This window comes from Mustela nivalis (assembly GCF_964662115.1).
Source record: "Mustela nivalis genome assembly, chromosome: 10".
NCBI classification, from domain to species: domain Eukaryota; kingdom Metazoa; phylum Chordata; class Mammalia; order Carnivora; family Mustelidae; genus Mustela; species Mustela nivalis.
The window spans coordinates 55,330,641-55,351,892 of record NC_139029.1 but is presented as its reverse complement, the minus strand read 5'-3'; the positions used below and the strand labels follow the sequence as shown (position 1 = coordinate 55,351,892).

At 36.8% G+C, this 21,252-nt stretch overlaps 1 protein-coding gene across 4 annotated transcripts in view; it reads right to left on the bottom strand.

Moving 5' to 3' along the window:
- LRRC7 (leucine rich repeat containing 7) overlaps positions 1 to 21,252 on the bottom strand; it is a 708,443-nt gene that overhangs the window by 541,067 nt on the left and 146,124 nt on the right. For 2 of the 4 annotated variants that reach the window (XM_082688812.1, XM_082688813.1), the window contains exon 1: positions 9,608 to 9,621. The exons of 1 other annotated variant lie outside the window; for it this stretch is intronic. In XM_082688812.1, coding sequence (XP_082544938.1) covers positions 9,608 to 9,612 — 5 coding nt within the window. In that variant the 5' untranslated portion in view covers positions 9,613 to 9,621. Of the gene's footprint in view, positions 1 to 9,607; positions 9,622 to 9,821; positions 10,996 to 21,252 lie in introns of those variants that run through there. One more of the 4 variants, XM_082688814.1, reaches the window with a different exon arrangement.

Here is a 21,252-nt window from a genome sequence, read left to right as displayed (position 1 = left end):
ATCCCAGAGTCCTGGGATCAAGCCCCAAGTGGGGTTCCTTGCTTGGTGGGGAGCCTGCTTCTCCCTCTGCCTGTTGGCCCCGTTTGTGTTCTCTATCTCTCTGAAAAATAAATAAATAAGAACTTTTTTAAAAACCCCACGATGGTCTTAGAAAGAAAAGAGAAAAAGAAATCAAAGGGAATGCCAATGGCTACAAGAGTCATTTAGACAAATTCAGAAGCATAAGTGAAACCATTCATTTGCACAACATGCACTTTTTCTGCGCTATGCTGTGAGCTAGTTTGCCAGGGATGAAAAAAAAAAAAAAATCAAGTAAGCTACTATATAGGTGGTGGTTTTGGAGATAGTCATTCAAGAAAACAGTTACTTAACAATGCTAAGAATGACACATATTCACATATTGAATTATCCTGAAAAGACCAACTACCCACAAAACATATAATTTTTAAAAAGGGGGACCATTTTAGAAAGCTTAATCAAGGAACTCTAAAGTTTCATTAAACTACATTAACATCCTATATATTTCTCATTCAGACAAGCACTCTAAAAAGAACTGATCAACTTTACAATGATCTTTACTCAGCTAAAGGGTAAATTTCTAACTTGATTCAGATCCAGAAGGAACCACAGAAGGAACTACTTCAAGCAGTTCTTCAAGTAGCAGCATGTTTTTTTTGTTATCTTCCTTTTCAGTGCAAATACCAGAAGCTATCATATTAGTTTTTATAATGTGAGCATCAGACTGTAATTCTTGACTCCCAATAAAATATTCTATCTTCTATACCCACTAATAACACTATTATGCCCATTGTTAAGCAATAATATGAGAAATATTAGGTAACATTTAAGACAGAATATTCATCCATACTCCCCGAATCCACGTTCGACTGTCTTTTTCTGCATTCCTGTTTTTCACATATGATCAAATAAAAAGAAATTCTATCAGGAAAAAGGGGAAGAAGATTAAGAACACATTACATTCTTAAAATTATGGATAATTTTACACATGCAAAGAAGACATGCACCCTCGAGGCTTGTGGCTGTCCTGGCCCCATGCAGAGCCAAAAAGAGTGCCAAGGGCATCCTCAAGACTGATCACAGAGAGTTATTCTGTTAGCAGTCACTGTTCTACCATGTCTTCAGGGCTGAATTTATGTTAATTTTTAAATATTAGAGAAAGTATATACCTTATAACTGCTACAGAAAACAAGTGCCCTTGGCCCACTCAGAAGACAAGTGCCCTTGTAGATTAGACAGGGATCGACCAAAAGTGTACCTGGAACTAAGAGCTTGACATATATACCATTATATTTAGGAAAAACAGACATTAAACACTGCTTATACAAAGATTGTTCTAACTTTTTTAGACCACCGGCACATTTTAGACTTCAAGAGAACTGATCCTCAATTACCATCTCCCTAGTTTTTCCAACATACTTTCATAAATGAGCATGTACCCTATGCCAGTACAGAATGTGATCCTGTTAATCTATATTAACTATTAATAAATACTGTTTTCTTTATGATTTTTACATAGAAAATGGATGTGTGTTGCAGTTCTGCTAGTTTCTTCTTGTTCCAAAGTGCAGACACCTCACCTTTGCACCTCTCCTCCTTTGTTCATATCCTACGTTAATGTCTACTGTTTTTTAGTTTCAGCAGCTTGTTTATTGTCTGCATCAAGCAAATCTTAGCTATGTTGAAGTGGAAAAAGCAAGAAAGCAGGTTAAGTAAGCAAGTAAGGAAGCAAACACAAACAAGCATACTCCTTGTATTACACGTCTAAATAACATCTCTTTAATGAAGTTAGATACTTGGAAAGATAAAACGGTATTATTATGGAGGCAATTCAAATCCTCGACTGGTGAAGGTTGACATCTTGTCTTATCTTTAACACCAAGTTTTAGGACATTCAGATTTTGTCATGTAAAATGGTGTGTGGGATTATATTCACAGATACAGAAATATGTTCCGTTCTATCACACCCACGAGTCCCAGAACAGTACACTGAAAGCTGGCATGAATAAGAACCATTCTACAAATGAAAAGCATAGCTAATGTGCTGATATGTAATGCACTAATTTAGTCATCATGGTTTTTCTGCAATTTTAAACATCATTGCGGCACTAAAAAGTTCTAATCTGTCTTTTAAAGAGGGTCCTTAGATGTGAAGTATGTAGGTATATCTTGTTAAATCAATACTTTAGTTTGTAAATATTTCTCTATGTCATTGCTTATGAACCAAAGGCATATTTTAAGAGATGTAGATCATAATTTCCAAGGTGTTTTATTATCTTTGCAAATACGTTTTGGCAGTAAATTAAAAAAAAAAAAATCCTGCCCTAAATTTCCCAGTAACCAAACTTCTTGATAAAGTGGACTCAGAATTTTAGCATTAGAAAAAAATTAAGTGAGAAGTATTTATTTCAAATTTGTTTCATGAAAGAGAATTAAGCCATAAGAGTTATATAAACAGCTATTTAACAGTAAGAGGGAACTTGTTATTTCAAAGGACACTTCAAAATGTAATTTTGTAATGCAAAAATATTCACAGAAATGAATATGCTTCACAAAATTCCTATTGTATTACATTTTGTTTTCTTGACTAAAATTTTTTCTTATCAAAATCTAAGACAATATTATATAGAAAGTCCTAACCTCCATTCAAATCATTCTTATTTTTTGGTAAGAAACCTCAGTGATTGATCCTTAATGAAATTAGCAAATTTAGGAAGTAAATCATTTTTGTAAAATGAATTAAAAATTTCTTCATTATCCAACACTAATTTAGTGGGTATTACATTAAAAAGATCAATAATTTAAAAGAACACTTTAATATTCATTAAAAAGGACATAGCATCCAAATTTAGAATGGTTTAATATGAGTGAAATTAATTCCATATTTCTTAAATAAAGGTATCTTTAAAAAATAAAATAGCTAATAGACATGAAATTTATAGTATTAAACTGCTTAGACAGTCAAATCAAAATGGTAAGATAAGATGATCATCCAAAACACATAGCCCAAAATTCAGGCCAAAAATGACATGAGAAAGAGATGCATTTTGGACAGGGTCATCATATTGGCTGGTTTCATTAACTGGATTTATTTGGGCTAAGCTTATTTTCCCTATTTCCTTTTTCTCAAATGTAAAGGACTCCAATTGTTCCAAGAGTGTGATTTTTTACTGGCAGAGGTTGGGAGCCAAGAGATCTGGTTCTATTTCTATTTCTCTCACTAACAGCTATGTGCCCTTGAGCAAGAAAACAAACTTAGCAGGGCTCAGTTTCCTCTTTCGTAAAATAGGACCAACTAGAGACCTTGCTATCTCTAAAGTGTTATGAACTCATGAAATAAGATTATAGTTCTCTGTGTGTGTGTCTGCGTGTGTGCATGTGTCTCTGTGTGTTGCAAAATGGAGCAATTATAGCTGTATGTGTATGTGTGTGGTATGCCAATGTTCAATATGGTATTACCCTAAGGACATTGCTAATATTTAACAATCACTCAAAGTTTAAATAGGTATTTGATTTAATTACAATAGCTTTTATAATTGTCTTAAGAAATTAATCACACTTGAAGTAAGGAAGAAAATTTTTTCATGTCTTGAATTATACTGACTCAGAATAACACCAGAGTAAAGATCCAATATGGTATCAGTGCTCAGAATACGTATTCTGAGGGGCATCTTCATCCCACACGACTCTGTAAAATGCCCATTTGTGAAAAGAGCTACAATGTTGAATATATTCACTGCAGAATACTCAAGAAGCTACTACTCAAGAAATCTAATTATTTTCACTTTGAAATAATTTTAGTTGCACTGTCACCTTAATTTTTTAAATTCACCTGACACATTTTAGGTTTATGTCCACTACTCATCTTTTTGGTGCAACACAGTCTTCATAACAGTTAAGCACTATCTCAGGAAAGTTTATTTCTTGCCTTGCTACTACCAAAAATTTTGATAATGCAGCCAGACATCTATAGGACATTTTGCCACTACACAAAATTATCTTTATCTCTTTCAATATGATAATAGTATTTAAAAAATTGCAATTTTTCTTGGTGAGGTAAGCCAAACAGCTCATTTTCAACTGTTTTTCTCACCATTTCCTCTGCAAGGACTGTGTTTCACCATGCCACCTGTGAAAATTTCCTCTCGCCCTGTGAAAATTTCCCAATGATACTGATAGTACTTATAATACCAGTATTTTTCTCTTCAGGTCAGCTACCTCTTTTCCATAATTGAATTGAAACTTATAATGTCTCACGTGTTTACCTCTTGGATAACACAAATTCAATTATCTCTAACTGAACTCTCTCTCTCTCTCACACACACACACACACACACACACACACATGTTCTACAATTCCCTTGTTCTTTAACAAATTTGTTATGCTACGACTTTGGGCATGGTATCACTATCTTCTGATGTTAAATATGCTCTCCATCTTACTGAACTTCAGATAGGGCAAAAATACCCTGGCACAACTGAAGAAACCACATCTTTAAGAAGAAAGTAAATGAGTTCCTTTTAACAATGTAAGCATTTACTCTATTGTTAAAATATTTAAACAGATCATGTTAATGCTAACATAAATTCCAATACTTCATCTGTGGTAACTGCAATTGCCTCCATGTGTATTAAAGTAAAATAATAATTTTGTATAGATTTTAAGTAATTTATCAAGCAGTGAACAATGTAATGAAAATGAGTATATGCAGGAAATCCTTCGGGTTATTAAATTTATTTAATATTTTTTCCATGTGTTATTGAATAATAAATGATAATTTTCTATTATGGTTAATAATTTAAATAGCACATACCTCTCCAGGGGATTATATATCAAATATATCATCACAGTTTCAAAGTAGAGATGACAGCTCTTGACTTAAAACTTGCTTTATTGAAAACTTCCTTAATGTACATTTATATGACAGATTCTAATAGCTTATTAAATGTTTCTGTCATGAATTAATTATCAGGAAGATAAGCAGCAGATCTTCTGTACCATATTAAATTGTGGTCACAAAAGTAATATAGTGCTTTATCACCAAATATGTAAATATCTTTGAAAAGCTTTTTCAAAATATTAAATTTTCTTTATTTACTAGGAATAACTCTATGATCTATAGATTTCAGTCATTTAACAAGTGTTGATTTATGTTTATGAGGGAGAGAGCATAGTATGAAGAAAAAGGTATAGAGGCCAAATCTAGATACAAAGCTCTATCACTTTCTAGCTGTGTGATGTGGACTTGTCATTTCTGTCACTGAACCTTAATTCTGTAATCTTTCAAATGGTGATAATAATGCATTTTATGACTATTTTGAAGTAAAGCATCTGTTTAATAATTGATAACTGCTATTATAATTATGATTATAGTTCATGCACTATGTTAAGGGAAGCAAGATGACAAAGAATGGCTTCTGATCACAAAAGCTCATGGATTTCTGAGCATAATCATTTAATTCCAAGATAGGAAATAGATATGTTTAACTTTCAATGGCACACCTTAAAAATATACTATGCCATCACAATATACAACACCTCCCACACAAACATTACTATAGAAAAACTGATTTGTATCAAAAAGTTTATGTCCCACTCCTCTAAAGTATTTCCAAATCACTCCTCATGCACCACTTTGTCGTCTTATTGGCTATGCACTAGAATTATAAATCAGAGATTATTACTACCTCAATTTTATAGCATTAAAAGCGACTAATTACCAAAGATCGATGTTTATTCTAGAAGAAAACTAGTTTTCTAAGGTTTTCTTACTCCTCTTTCACTACTTTAGGATAACTCACTAGAGCAGTTTCTATAAAATATGACTATTTGAATGATTCAAACCTGATTAACCAAACATGCCTAAAAACTACATAAAGGAAAAATATTATTGATTTGGGGTCATCCTCTTCCAAACACTGTTGATTTACAGTGCCACTTTTGAGTCTTCCTTGACAGTTCACAATTCAGTATTTTAACAAACATGCAGAAACTACCATCTTTGCCTCCCCTGTCTGCTTTTGTGTGTCCTCAAAATAGAATTTAATTGTTATACTATACATTTTAATATTAAAATTCAATTTTTTAAAATCCTGAGGCCCTAAAACCTCTCCATTAAGTAGTGATGTGGCCCTAGTTTTAAGAGATGGAACATTTAAAAAAAAAAAAAAAGACTTCAGGGTTCTCAGAAGATCCTAGAGTCATCTCCAAGTAATTTCCTTGGAAATATGAACTACTTAATGGCCATTTGGCTTGGCACAAACTAAAGGTCTGTTCTGTGTCACAGATTTGAATTAATGATCTTCCTGGGGACATTGCAAATTCACATGACTGACTAGAGTGGCCCAAAAAAGAATATGGGTAGTACTCTACAAAGCAGTCATTGTTACTGGAGAGAACAAATTTCCAAATAATGTCTTTTATTGATGGTGTGATTGCTACAGCTGTTATACTCAATGAATAGCATATATTTTTTAAATGAAGAATTTTCTGAAAATTATAAAATAATTTATTGAAAGAAGAAAATGTAAGAGGAATCCAGAAATAATTCAAGTGGTAATTCACCAATAGTTAGTCTTTGTGTATTCTATTAATTTGGATATGGAATGAAGTTGTAATGTCATGGAATGTGTGATCCATTCTTTTGTTAAGACCATAGTCATCCTATGATGTAATTTTGATACATCAATTATCAAGTTATCAGTCAAGTTAAAATGTAACTTATCTTCAAATTTTTAAAGGTTTTAAGTCATGATTAAAGAGACCAAGTTTTTATATCAATATTACCATGCACTATGAACTGCAAATAAGAACTAAGCAATACCCCTCATATGGGTAAGACAGTTTTTTAATGACGTTCATAAATGATAAAAATTCATAGTATATTTACGTGTATCTTCACAATTTTTTTTAATTCCAAAAGCAAACAAAAATTTAGACACACAAAAACTTTAAGCTATGTACTGTATTTTATAAAGGAAGCAGAAAAATTAAAAGGACTTTGTAGGAATACTTCACTTTTGTAGGAATACTTCCTACAAAAGTAAGTATTATAAGATTTTAATTAAGAAAATTTTAATGCCAGCCTAAAGCAGTGCTGAAATTCTGAATAAAACATGGCTACTGTAACTGGACCAGGTTTCTTTCTTTAAGAAGTTGTTTCTAATTCTGAAGCTGCATATGTGCAGGCACACGTGATGGAGAATAGAAGGGTTGCCATGGTAAGTACACATCTTTTCTTGGACGGTGAAGTATAAAAAAATATGTATAAAGAACTCTCACTTCATAATATGTCATGGAAATTGACTCTGCTTTCCCTACCACCACATATTATATGATGCAATGCAGTATAGTACAGAAATAGCCCGCATTTTAAAAACTTCAACCCATTAAGATGGCTTATAAAACACGGAGTGAAAAAGGAAATAAGAAATCTCCAGGTCAGGTAACTCTATTTAAATGGTGGGTCTAGAACAAGTTCTACTTCCATTAAATTAATAAATAATCACACGTCGGGACTATTTCACAAGCCTGCAGACATCTCCCCTGGAGTCCAAGTGCAAATACTGCTACCCACTCATTTCAATATACTTTAGCCCTACGGACTCTTATTTTCAAGGGAAAATAAAAGCATTCTAACATCCCTACTTTCTCATCCTTGCCCAGGGGCGATTAATGATTTTCAGGAAGCAGAGATTTGACCTCGTCTACTGTCTTTTGCAAAAAGATCTTGGGCTGATTTTCCTGGAGTCGGTGAAGTCAGCTCGACGCCTGGATGGAGGCGTGACACGGGCTGGGGAGGTAGAGAATCTGTTGCGAATAGCAGCAGGTTCTGAGGCGCTGGAGAACCCACGTGTGCCGGGGCTGAAGAACTTTTCTGCCACGTCTCCCGGAAGGAATGCCTCACTTTTAAATAGGGGACTAGCTGGGGCAAGGGGTGGGACGGGAAGTGGGCGGTAAAAATGGAGAAGTGGGCGGCAGAGAAGGTTCAAACCCTTCATAGGTACGTGTCTACCTGTGCTCTTCTACCTTATATTCTCGCCCCTGGTCAACTTTATTATTTTTCCCTCTAATTGGAGGACTTAAGCGACCGGATGCTGAGCATCACATAGGCTCAGCCTGGAACAAAGAAAATCGAGTTCCTAATACTGTCTCTCTCCCGTCGGAGAGATCACGTGTCCTGCTTTCGCTGGAATGCACTCTTCTCGCCCACGCTATAAAATCTCTATTGTGCTTAGAAATTTTGCCAAGGTTAAAATGTGATCACATACGAATTGTTTTTCATTTATCAAGACCGCCACATTTCATCGTAGACAGGTACACATATTTACGTACTGACCCAGTTACCACGGCAGGTAAACTCGATGGGTTTAAAGTGTGGTGGGAAAGTAATCAGAAAGAGCAGGTGGAGGACCTTTATGCCTCCCTGACCATCCCCCCGCCCCCCACACACACACACCCTGCATCATTTCTAATCCCTTTTGAAGGAGAACTTCGAAAGGAACGTGGGAGTCGCAGATGGTTCCATTCTGAAGCCGATCCCCGGGAGTTGTGAAAGTGACCCCTTCCCTTTTCTGCCTGGCGCTGCGCCCTTTCGCCCAGCCCGCTCGCTTTGTGACTTGGTGGGGAGGAGACAGTGAGGGAGAGGGCGGAGGCGGGTCCTTTATTCAGCCCTGATGGCCAAGAAGTAGTATAATGAAGCAGTTTTGCAGCCATCGCCGTTATGAAGTCACACTATTTTTAAAGGCATTTTGTTCAACCCTTATCCCCTCACCCGCATTCCTGACTCGGCAAACAGTAAGACTAGAGACCTTCGGGAACCAATCTAATTGTCCGTGAGCCAGGATGCCATGATTACCCTAATGTTAATGTGCTTCCCTCTCTCTTTCATCTTAGGATCCGAAACTAGTCCTGCATCCTTAATGAGTCTAAGAGAAGGATGCTAGATGCTGAAGGGGGCCCAGCTCTGGGACTGGGAATAGTGCAGGTTCACCAGCTTCGCCTTGCAACACAAAGGAGATGTGTGGGCAGGAGTTCTCTGGCTTAGGGGGAGAGAGGTATCGTTCTCCCTGACTCTCTGGAAAAGCTTTCACTCCATTGCTCCCCCACTTCTTTCTGTCCTCCAATCTGTCATACTCCTCTTCTCCTCCATTCCCCAAACCCCACCCTTTCCCTTCAATCCCCAAGGCATAAAGATCTTCTAATTGCATTTTCCAAACAAACGGACATCAAACAGTAATGCTACACCATCCAAGATAAAGGAACAAATGCGACCTGCCACAAGTGTGTGTGTGTGTGTGTGTGCGCGGTGTGTGTGTGAAACAGAGAAAGATAGCGAGAGACGATCAAATGGGGCTTCATCCTCCAGATACCTCCGAGAAAAAGCTCACTGAAGATACCCAAGATAATAAAGAGGAGCTAAGACTACCTCGGCTAGATCAATGGTCCCAGTACCGGCGCCCAGCACTCGCTCTTTACCTTTCCTTTTCGCAGTATGTAACCCTTTAGGGTCTCCCGCCAGCCCAGGCCACTCGGTGCTCCCATGCACCCACACAGCTAGCACCCATTTCCAAATGCTCCGCAACCTACCACATCCCCGCCGCCTCCGCGGGCCACCTCGCGAGCAGCTCCCTTGAGAGCGCTGAAGGCTCTTGTCCTCCCACTCCCGCCCCCCTCCCCGCGGGCGCTTGTGTCCCACACCTCGGGCGCTCACTGTCACCGAAGCCACAAACGGCGACCCCCCCCCCCACACACACACCCCGCAACCTCCCTCCCCGACACGAAGCAAGAGTGTGCTACTCACATCGCCGGGAGAAACTGCCCATGAGGTTTTGGAGAGAGTGAATCGTGCAGCTGCCAACGCTTATTCCTTAAAGTGTTCGGGGGTCCGCAGTGGAGTGGGCACGAGGGTCCTCGCAGGAAGAGAGGAGGGGTGGAGTAGGTGGAAGAAGACCAGGAGAAAGGGGATTCCAGGCAGGTGCCGCGTTAGACCATGATGCTGCTGCCCTTCAGGTGGACCGCTGGAGAGGTTCCGGCGGGAAGCGGCCGAGGGGAAGCCCAAAGCGCTGCCCGGGAAGGCAGGAGCGCATTCACTCCCTTGCCTCCGCCTGCCCTGCGCGCCGCGCTAGCGACCGCAGCGGCGGCGGCGGCGGCGGTGGCGGAGGCGAAGCTCCTTCCCCACCCCCAAAAGGCTCCACAGACAATAAATTCCAGGCGGAGAAAAGACGAGCAGAAAAGGCGAATCTTGCACCCAACTCTAACACACCCTGCCTGCTGCTGGGCGAGAATCCCCGGGGACCCGGCGCAGCCGCGGCTCTGAAGAGCCAAGCGCTCCCGGGTCTGCAGGCGACGGCGGCGGTCTTTGTAGGTGGCTGCAGGTCCCTTCGGCGAGAACCCGCTGCCCAGGGACTGGGTGTCGGTGGCTTCAAGCCCAGGGTTCGCCCGGAGTAGGGGTCCTCCTGCGTGCAGTGGCTCGACGCACAGGTGCCAGGCTTGGCAGGCGAGGAGACGCTGCTCGTGGCTCTTGGCTGTGTCTCCCCGCTCTCCCCGCCCCCTCTCTTTTTTCCCACCCCCTTTTCCGACGACACCAGCTGCAGCTGCTTCAAAGTGTGAAAAATGTCAAGGAGATTTTCCAGCGATAAGAGGGGGTGCCCACTTTCACAGCCCTCGGCCCCTTTTTGAGATCCTCCCCTGCCTCTCTGACCTCTACTTGGGCTCCCCCAAATTGTGAGAAGAAAAATCCCAGTCCGGCGGAGAACTGAAATGCTCGCCTCCTCCGGGCTTGGTCACAAGCTGCTTTTAGAGAACGGGACAAAAGGCCGAGCTCTCTGGGTTCCTTTCGTCGCCCACGATGCTCCAGGCAGGTGCTCGAGGCACCGTGCCTGGCAGCGCTCCGCCACCGGCTCCTCCTGCTGCCGGACCGGCCCGTGGCGCTGGAGTGGCGCGGCGCGGCGTCCTGCAGCGCGGGCGACTCCGCGGCTGTAGCGGCTCCGGGCCTCTGCGCCTCCCGGAGCGCCCCTGCACCCGCACCAGCTCAGTGACGCTGCGCTCGTGGCTCCGCAGGCTGCTGCTCCTGCTATCTCAGCAAAGAGGCGGCCGGGAGCGCCTCCTCGGGGTTTCCTCCCCCGCCCGCCTTTCCTGCTGCAGGTTGTTGGCTGCCAAGGAGAAAAGTCTCTGCTTGCGGGTCGGTCACTTCGTATCAGTCAAGCCAGCGACCTTTGTGCCTGCTCTGACATTCCCTTCTCCTTCTGGGGCCGCGGATGCTAGCCTGAGAGTGCGCAAAAAGAGAAGGGGTTTCCCAACTACCCTTCATGGTTTCACCGCCACTCCTCTTGCTGTGAACACACACTCTCACTCACACACACTCATATGCTCCTTTACATAAAGGCACACAGAGACACTTTATTCTCACACACTTCTCTTCAAACTCTTATAAGCAGCAATATGTTAAGAAACATAGATGAAGCTAGTACTACATTTAGACTTTTCTTTTATTCTCAACACCCATCTGATGAATTCTTTCTTTGACACTGGATTTATTGTGTTGGAATCATTCTTTTGTGAAATATAGGCGATAGGATTTGTTTGTTTGTCTCCTCCTTATGGAAGAGAAAGAATCTCCCTTTCCTTATACAGTCAGACCACACGGCATTCAGTTGCCACTCTGGGTGGGTGTAAGCTCACAGCCTGCTAAAAAGAAAATGCACTTGCTTATATTCTTAGATTTGCAATGCTAAAATCTTCAAGGTCAAAAACGTTTCTGACTGCTAGGGATTATCTAGGAAGAGATTTTGCAGATTACAGATTTAATCTGCATAGCGCCAAGAATGAGGATTATTTCCCACATTACCTGGGACATGAAGATGGGCTAACTTATAAGGACAACTTCCCAGTATTTCGTATCATTTGCATGTGGAAAGGAAAATATATTTTAAAAAGTCTTATCGTTTTTACAATGTATTATAAAACACCACGGGTGGGGGGGGGGGGAACTGTCCCGAAATGGCAAGGAGATTAAAAAGAAATTGTTATAGTGATAGATTTTTGAGCTGACCTCTGTGGAGCTCTGTTTTTGTTTTTGTTTTTTCTTTTTTTCCAATAGTTTTGTCCTTGCAAATATATTATCACATCTCAGTGTCTCATCTCGATGGAGTGAGATGAAAAATTTTAGGTACTGATTGAAAATATAAAAAACTAACCTCACACAACAATTATACAATTGTAGCAATATTTTATAAACTTCAGTTCTTTTAAATAAGTTTACATAGAATTTTCACTTTTCTAAAACTACCTGGTGGATAATGTTATCTACACTTATAGGAAGGGCACAAACGTTCAACCAGAAAGGTACCCAGCTGCCTTGTATTTTAACTCAGAATTTCTTATTTTAACTCCAGGATTCATTTCCTCGTATCAAAATATTTGAGAAAAGGTCTTCTACTTAAAATCATAATTAATTATGAGTAACTGCAGATCCTTACAAACAGGCAACATACCTACCAATGAAGTCACCTCCCATGTGTTAAATGAAACTGTTTTCCTAACTCACTACAAACTTGTGAGGAAATGCCTTTCCAATGGGGAGAGATATTTTTTGCAACTCCAAATTAAAAATTGATGATGTTCTTATAATATATTTCAAAATATATGTCCTCCTTTTCCCTTTATTTTATGTTAGAACCTTGATTTCAGGTCATAAATACTCAAATAGATAAAAGATTTAAACTATGTACAGATGTGATGTAGTGCCTATGGTTTTTAACAACATGATTTTAGCATTTAAAAAAAAGGAAAAGAAGGAAGTAGAATATTTTCTGTAGAATAGGCTTTGGATACAATGGTCCATTTTTTTTTTTCCCCCTAAGATTCATGAATCTGGAACAAAATGTGGCTACCTTCACTATTTAAACAATGAGGCATACTGAAGAGATTTCAATGCTTTCATAGAATTATGGAACTATTGAAATGCAAATGCAGATGCTGTCTTTAAACTCCAAGTTGCCCTGTCATCAACCCTCTGGAAATGCAGATGACTGTCTGAAAATTGGAGAAAGAGAAATGAATATCCTCAAGCTGTCATTCAAGCAGAGGTCTAACACTAAAAATAGCAAAACTTCAAAAGTTAGACCAAGGAAGTTTTAACAGATTAGCTGTTCAGATTACGTCTATGGATGGCTAGACATTATTACTCTCCATAAAATTTTGTAAATTGTTCATCAATGCTTTTGACCCACACTACTACAATTATTGAAATGATCATCTATTCCCAAGTCTAAATTACTTGAAAATAAAAGACATGTGGTGATATTAAACAATGTTTAATGTTTCTCTTTGGAGGCCTGGAATGTCACCCTGTCTTAAATATTTTCTCTCTGGCAATTCCTGATTAAAGTAAAATTACTTAGGGAAAGCACAGCACTTTTTGCTTTACCAACTGTTAATATCTCAGATACTGGTTAGAGACTGGTCCTTGGGGAAATAGAAAAACATTGTTAAAATTTGATGTATGGAAATACAGATCTGAAAAGCTCATTGCTGGTAGAGTTTGGTAGGACAGGATCTTTATCAGTGGGGTACTAGAAGGGTAGAGGATGCTGCATTGTTGTGGTCAATCTTTGAAAAGCCTGGAGAACCTCTGAATAGGAAGTAGGAATCATTAAGATTCTTTCTCTTAGAATTTGTTAGATGGCCTTTACTGTGAAACCAATTTCTCAGATTAACAACCTGTCTAGCTGAAGAGAATGCTTCTTTATTGTGTTTTTAATTTATCTGGATTTTTTTTTTAATTTTTAAACCTTAATTTGCACACTTAAGATATACAAAATACAATGAACACCAATGTACTCACTACACACCTTAAGAAGGAAAGATTGAAGTTTCCTCTCCCACTCTTCTATTTCTGCTCCCCTCATCCCACAGAGGTAATCTCATTCTTAAATTGTGTGTTAATTAATTAATATGTCATTATTTAACTAATTTCATGCACTTTTACTGCCAACAATATTTTTGCATTGCTTTGGAAATTTAACCCTTACACAAATGATATAATGGAATATGTATTCTTTTGCAACTTGCTTATGATTTTTAAAAACAATTATGTATCTAAGAATATAGATATGTATCATATAATAATTGATATTCATGTGTGTCACTCTGGTTCACTAATTTTTACTGTTGCATGATAGTAGATTGTATGAATTTATCATCTTCACATTCTGATGACAAGTTTTGCTTTTATAATAATGCTGTTGTGAAAGTGTTTGTATCTTTTTATGTATGAGTATAAAAGTTTTTCCAGTCGATATACCACTTGGGAGTAGATTTCTTGGGTTGTAGAATATATTCGATATTAAATTGTTTTCAGCTTACATTTCATTTGAACCATATCTTGGCAGTTCTTGGAATTATCAGACATTTCATGTTGCCCAATCTTAGAAATATGAAATGGTATTTCATTATGGTTTAAATGCATAATTCCCTGGTTACTTATGAGATTATCTTTTAATAAGTTTATTGATAATTCACATTTCTGATATGAATTTCTTGGTTTATATATATTTCACTCATTTTTCAATTTGGGTTTTCTTAGGTGTGTGTGTCCTGTATTATAATCCTTTGTCAATTATTTTTTATCTTTAGTTTTCACTGTTAATATGGTGTTTTTATGAAAAGAAGTTTTAATTTAATATAATCAACTTTATCAGTACTTTCCTTTATGATATGTGCTTTGCTTTTTTTAAAAAGAAAAAAAAAACCTTTGCTATTCCAACATTAAAAATATATTTTCCTCTATTTATTCTAAAAGTTTTATAATTTTAATTTTTTACATTTCAGACTTCAAAGATTCTGAAATTATGCATATGGTGTGAGGTAAGGGATCAATTTTTGTTTGTTTCCATTTTTTTCCCTCATAAAAATCTGATGCCTCCTTTGTCATATGCCAGCTCATTGGTCAATTTTTGGCCTATGCATTTGGTTCCCCCTGTCTTGTTAATACTGTCTCAACTGGAAACTGCTCTAAATTCCTTCAATGCTTATATATAGGAAGAACATGGCATTTTATCTTGTTCTTCAAAATGTCTTTGAGTTTTCTTCAACCCTTCTCTTTGGGCTATTGATTTGTAAGCATGGTGTGGATCCATGATAGTTTCTTTAATTTTTTTCACACCACAGATCTCTTGAAAACAGACTGTGAAAGCATAAGACCTTGCTCTGTCTAGTACTATATCAAATTGGCAATTCTCTCTCTCAAGCAGTTCCAACTAAATTTATCATGCCAGTACTCTAACAGGAAGGTTATCTTAGATAAAATATGAGTAAAAAGACAAGCTAACAGGAATGAAATATCTTTTTTCAAAAGTAATGCATATGAGTTCACTAACACATTATAGTGTAAAAACTTCATAAGAACTTTGCTATCTCTAAGTAGTTTCATATCTATATAAAAAATTTACAATACAGTTTTCATTCTAACATTAATATGTGTTGTTAAAGTATCCTACAGGACTTTCTGATTCTAAAATTGCAGTATCCTATGTTCTTAAATTTTAATATAGTACATTATTATTAACTTGAAGAGATAAGAATTCTAAAAAAATAACAAGTAGGAAATTGATGTTTTTTTCTAGCAAAGTTTTTTTTAAATCTTTTTAAAGCTTTTATTTATTTATTTATTTGACAGATAGACAGAGAGTATAGCCAAGGGGAGCAGCAAAGAGAGAGAGAGAAGCAGATTCCCCACTAAGCAGGGAGCACTGTAGGGGACTGGATCCCAAGACGCTGGGATCATGACCTGAGCTGAAGGCAGATGTTTAACCAATAGAGCCACCCACGTGCCCCACAAAGTTTTTTTTTTTTTCTTTAATACAACTATAAACTACCAAAGAACTTCCAGTGATTTGCAAATATATTAATTCAAACTGCATAATTAACTCGAGTTCAGAAGATTGCGTAAACACTCAATCCAGAACATATGCAACATTCAACTTCCCTTAGATAACATAACACTTTAATCTAACAATCTGTTCATTGTTAATATTAATTTTTTTCTATACTAAATCAATCAGTATAGAAACACCAATTATCTTTCCTTAGAAGTTAGGACAATGGGGCACCTGGGTGGCTCAGTGGGTTAAAATCTCTGCCTTCCGCTCAGGTCATGATCCCAGCATCCTGGGATCAAGACCCACACTAGTCTCTCTGCTCGGTGTGGAGCCTGCTTCCCCCTCTGTCTCTGCCTGACTCTCTGACTATTTATGATCTCTGTCTGTCAAAAAAAAAAAAAATTAGGGCAAAATAATATTTATTGCTTTTTTTTCTGCTTTGTTCTTTGTCATAGCTTCAGATGGATAACTGAAAAATTAGCTACCATTAAAGTCTTCCAAGTTTTACTTTTTCAAATAACTGCTAGAATAGTGCCTTGTTATGGTTGTTATTATGCAGTCATATTGGTCCATCTATAATTGCTTTCTTCTTTAACACAAGTCTTGGACTTCAACTATAGTATCATGAATTTCCTTTGGTCCAGAAAAATAATTCCTAGGAAAGAATATCTTTCCATTCAATGATGAGAGAATAGACATAGCCATAAGAATATTATGAGTATATTTTTTCAATATTTAAGATAACCCTTAAATATAGATGGAAATGATGAAGGTAAATACAAATAGGATTAAATCGTAATTTAATTATGGCAAGTTATACTGAACTGTGATAACTCTGATAGTTTTGTTTAACAAGTTTTTTCCTTTTTCATTCTGCACAATTTTGTCAGTCTATTTGCCTGAGAGAATAGTCAAATGATGATGCCAAACAATTTGATGAGTTTATTAAATTACTTGTTTTTAGTAAAAGCAGCATGATGGTTTAGATATCTTACGTAGTCAGGAGCCCAGGACTTTTTGGTTAGATTTCACTATTTTGCTTACTTCAAAGCCAAAGAAATGTCTTTCGGTATATAAATCATTCTGGAACATGGTATGCTTAAGAATGGTGATATTTAGCATGGAATTTAATCAAAGTTCAAGGTAGAGACTTGATACTATTGATTAATAAGATTGACTTCCTATTACCAGATTCCCTCCCTCCCTTTCTTTCTTTCTTTCTTTCTTTCTTTTCTTTCTTTCTTTCTTTCTTTCTTTCTTTCTTTCTTTCTTTCTTTCTTTCTTTCTTTCTTCCTTTTAACATTAATTTTATTTTTTTGACAGAGAGAACAAGAAACCACAGACAGGAGGAACAGCAGAGGTAGAGGGAGAAGCTGTCTCCCCACTTAACAGGAAGCCTTTTGCCTATGACCAGGCTCAGTCCCAGGTCCCTGGGATGATGATCTGAGCCAAAGGCAGATGCATAACTGACTAAGCCGCTCAGGTGTCTCTAATTATATTTCTTTAAAATGTCTCTACTTTATCACCAGAAAAGAATAGTGTTTGTTGAACATGAAACAAGTAGAGATTTATTGAGATTCAGGGTAACATTTTATTTCAGTGAATTTTTCTCTCCAATAGTTTTCAGCTGATATCTTATAATCTATAGCTATGAAAACCCCAAATTCCAATATTTTATGTTAAATGAAAATCTTTTTTACATCTCACTCTTCGATAATAAGTTAGCTAGTATACAATTCAAAGTTGTTATTATTTCTCAGTATTTTAAAGATACTGTTCCATGGGTTTTGGCATTCATTGTTGCTGTTGAAATATTTGCCCTCAGTTTAATTGCCATTTCTTTGTAGCCAATCATTTCTTTCATTGCTGTTATTGTTAGATATTTCCTGTCTGTGAGTACTGATGTTTTTAGGAATGATTTGATTCCTTTTATTTCCTAATTTTTATCTGATTTTATTTCCTTTATTTCTTTTTATGCTGCTAGGAATTAAAAATTCATTTTGGGGAAAAATAATTAAGCCTTTATCTCTTTACATATTATCTCTCCCTCATTCACTGTATTGTCCCCTTATTTTATCTACCAAGTCTCTTAACCACTTTTTAACATTTTTCTCCTTTTGTGTCTCTGTGCTACATTTTATGGAAACTTGTGTGCTTTATCTTCCAGTTTGCTAATTCTCCAACTATCTAATGTAATGTTTTCAATCTCATTAACTATATTTATATTTCAAATTCTATTTTTTTTAAAGATTTTATTTATTTATTTGACAGAGAGAAATTACAAGTACACTGAGAGGCAGGCAGAGAGAGAGAGAGAGGAGGAAGCAGGCTCCCCGCTGAGCAGAGAGCCTGATGCGGGACTCGATCCCAGGACCCTGAGATCATGACCTGAGCCGAAGGCAGTGGCTTAACCCACTGAGCCACCCAGGCGCCCCTCAAATTCTATTTTATGTATCAAAATTTTCTGATCTTTTCTGAAAATGTCATGTTTCTCGCTAACGCTTTTGATTCCCTCTTTTATATTACATGCTGTGTCTAATAATTTTAATATCTAAAGTTCAAGGTATCTAATTTGGGGTGCTGACTTATTTTTCTCCTGATGCTTGCTAATGGTGTTATATTACCTTGGATTCTGAGCTCATTTTCAGTTGGATGTTCTGTATGGAAATAATGTAAATCCTGGGTTGAAGATGTTTTCCTCCAAAAGGATCTGTATTTGTGTTTTTTGGCTGCCTTGGAGAGTGAGCTTTCCAAATAACTTCAATTTTTAGCTGTGGGTTTCCCAGGCTACCCGAGTGATAAAAAAGACATGCCTATGATTATAAATTCTCAGAGAAAAACTTTCTTCTCCACTCCTAGCCAAGGGTGAAGCTGATAATGTACCTTGTAATTTCTATACCTGGGTATTAACCAAGGATAGATAATTTTAAATTAGGCTTTTAGCGAAAATGTAGGTCTTCATGTTTCCCATGCTTAAGTAGAGGTCTCAGTTGACTCCCATCTTTCTTGGGTGAAAGGTCTAATATTCTATTCAGCTGCCTGTTAATAGACATATTCTAGAATATTCAGTGTCATTCTTTCAGAGGAATTACATATTTAATTTTGTTTTGTTTTGTTTTGTATTATCTGCATCCAACATGGGGCTTGAACTGACAACCACAAATCAAGAGTTATATGTTCTGCGACTGAGCCAGCCAGGCAGCCCTCGCTCTTCAATTTGATGCTTCTTATCACTGTGATTTTCTGTTTTCCTTTCATTTTTTGGCCTCCAAGAACCTTCTTTTTGGAATTTCACTGTCCATAAAATAATAAATAAAAGCAGTTTGTTACTTTTATGCAGCATTTCTAGATTTTTTTTCTAAAACTATTTCCATGATATTTAGGCTGCCATAGTTTGGAAGTGGAACTAATTTATCTGTTTACATCACAATTTTTGAGGTGATATTTTTCACTGTCAAAATGTTGAAGCTCGCTGAAATAGCATTTGTGTATTTCCTTTTTGTAGAGCATGCTATTATTTTAAATGGTGGCGGTGAGAATGAGCCTTGCCATCATGAAGTTGTTAGAAATGGCTCTGCTGACTTTACTGATTGGTAGCTTTTAAGTAAAACAAACAAAAACATGTTTGGTTATCATTTTTTGATCTTCCTAATATATTTTCAGGGTCAGTGTAGGCAAATATTTCAATACCAGTTATCATCTGTCAGATAATGAATACATTCATCTAAATGAGTTATTATTATTATTGTTATTATTATAAGGCCCAGTATTAGATAGCATTCATGGTTATTATTTGATAGCAGTAACACAAACAACTCGAAGTATAAATATTGTTCATCTACCAATTAAAAATTCAAATATGAGACATAAGAAAAAAAAACAAGAAAATTTACCTCCTTTTGGAATAGATGGACTCTTTGATAAAGGGCAGTGAATTAACTAAATATCTTATATAGTAATATACATATAATAATATAGGAAATAATTATGTCATGATTATTATATTGTTACTGAAAACTATAATGTGTGAAAATTGATAGTACCAAAACCCCTCCAAAAAATGTTAAATTATTTTATGTTATCATAAGTCGTCTATCAAAATACTTGTTTTTCCACACAACTACTGACATTGAGTACTAGCCATCTTTTAAAACGTCCCAATCTAATAAAAAAGCGTGTTTGATTCCTTCACTTGTTTATCTGCAATAATTATTAGGTTGAGGTTAAGCATGTCTTTGAAATTTGAAATGCAGACAGTTTACCTTATTACTTGTAAATGGATAAGACGATCTCGTTCCATCATATCTTCTACCTGTGGCAAGAAAATAACCAAAAATGAGGTAACAGAATGGAAATCAAAGTCTTTCCTACAAAAAATCAGTTTTTAGTTAAGTCCCATGAGACTTTAGTGGTAAAAGGAAAAGGTGTTGAAGTTCTCTCAATTCATTACATATCCCCACAATCCCAACCCCCAGTTCCTTCTCATTTCTCTACCAAGAAAAAGGTCACGGATCTGAGAATGTCTGATATCCTCCTGGATTTAAACCACATCAATAAACTAACCTTCACCTAGTTGACTGAAAGGAATGTTTTAGTGTTCAGACAGGAATTTGGACATTACACAGAGGTAGCCAAAGTGTTTTTGATAACCTTATTCTTCTTGCCCGACACTGACAGTTCACATTCTGTGATCTTCAAACTCAATAGCATTTCCCTGGTTTCATTGTCTGCAAATGCTATAGACCAGTATCTCTGAGCATGGGTTACTTAGTGTATTTGTTCCTACATAGGAAAAGAAAATGAAATGCAGTTCACCGTCAAGCATTTTATCTTAAACTTGATTATTTCAAATAAAAAAGAACAATATTTGTTTCTGTACAGTTTCTTTATGCAATATAAGGCATTTAAAAAATAAGTAAGAATCTGGGAAGGTTTGGAATAAATAGATAATATGAAAATCATTATGAATGTAATTTATTTATAGTATTAAACCAGTGAAGATATGTTTTGTTTTGTTTACTTTCATTATATAAATAGATAATGGATCGCTATGCAGACACTATCTTCTTAAAGCCCAACAAAATTTTATAATGTTAAACCCATATCTAAAATGACCAGGAAGATTTTACCATTGTTATTTAAACTTTCCGTATTGTATACCTTTAAATATGTCAAGATAATATTCCTGTTTCTCTAAAATACATACCTGGGTAATTTAAGATTTCTATGCTTATGCTAACATCAAATTTAAGGAGATTATTTTACTTCCATGGAAACACTCAACATTTTATACACGTAGCAGAGTTGTTACATTAAAAACTCCTTAATTTAAAATTGAACTTGATCGTTTAT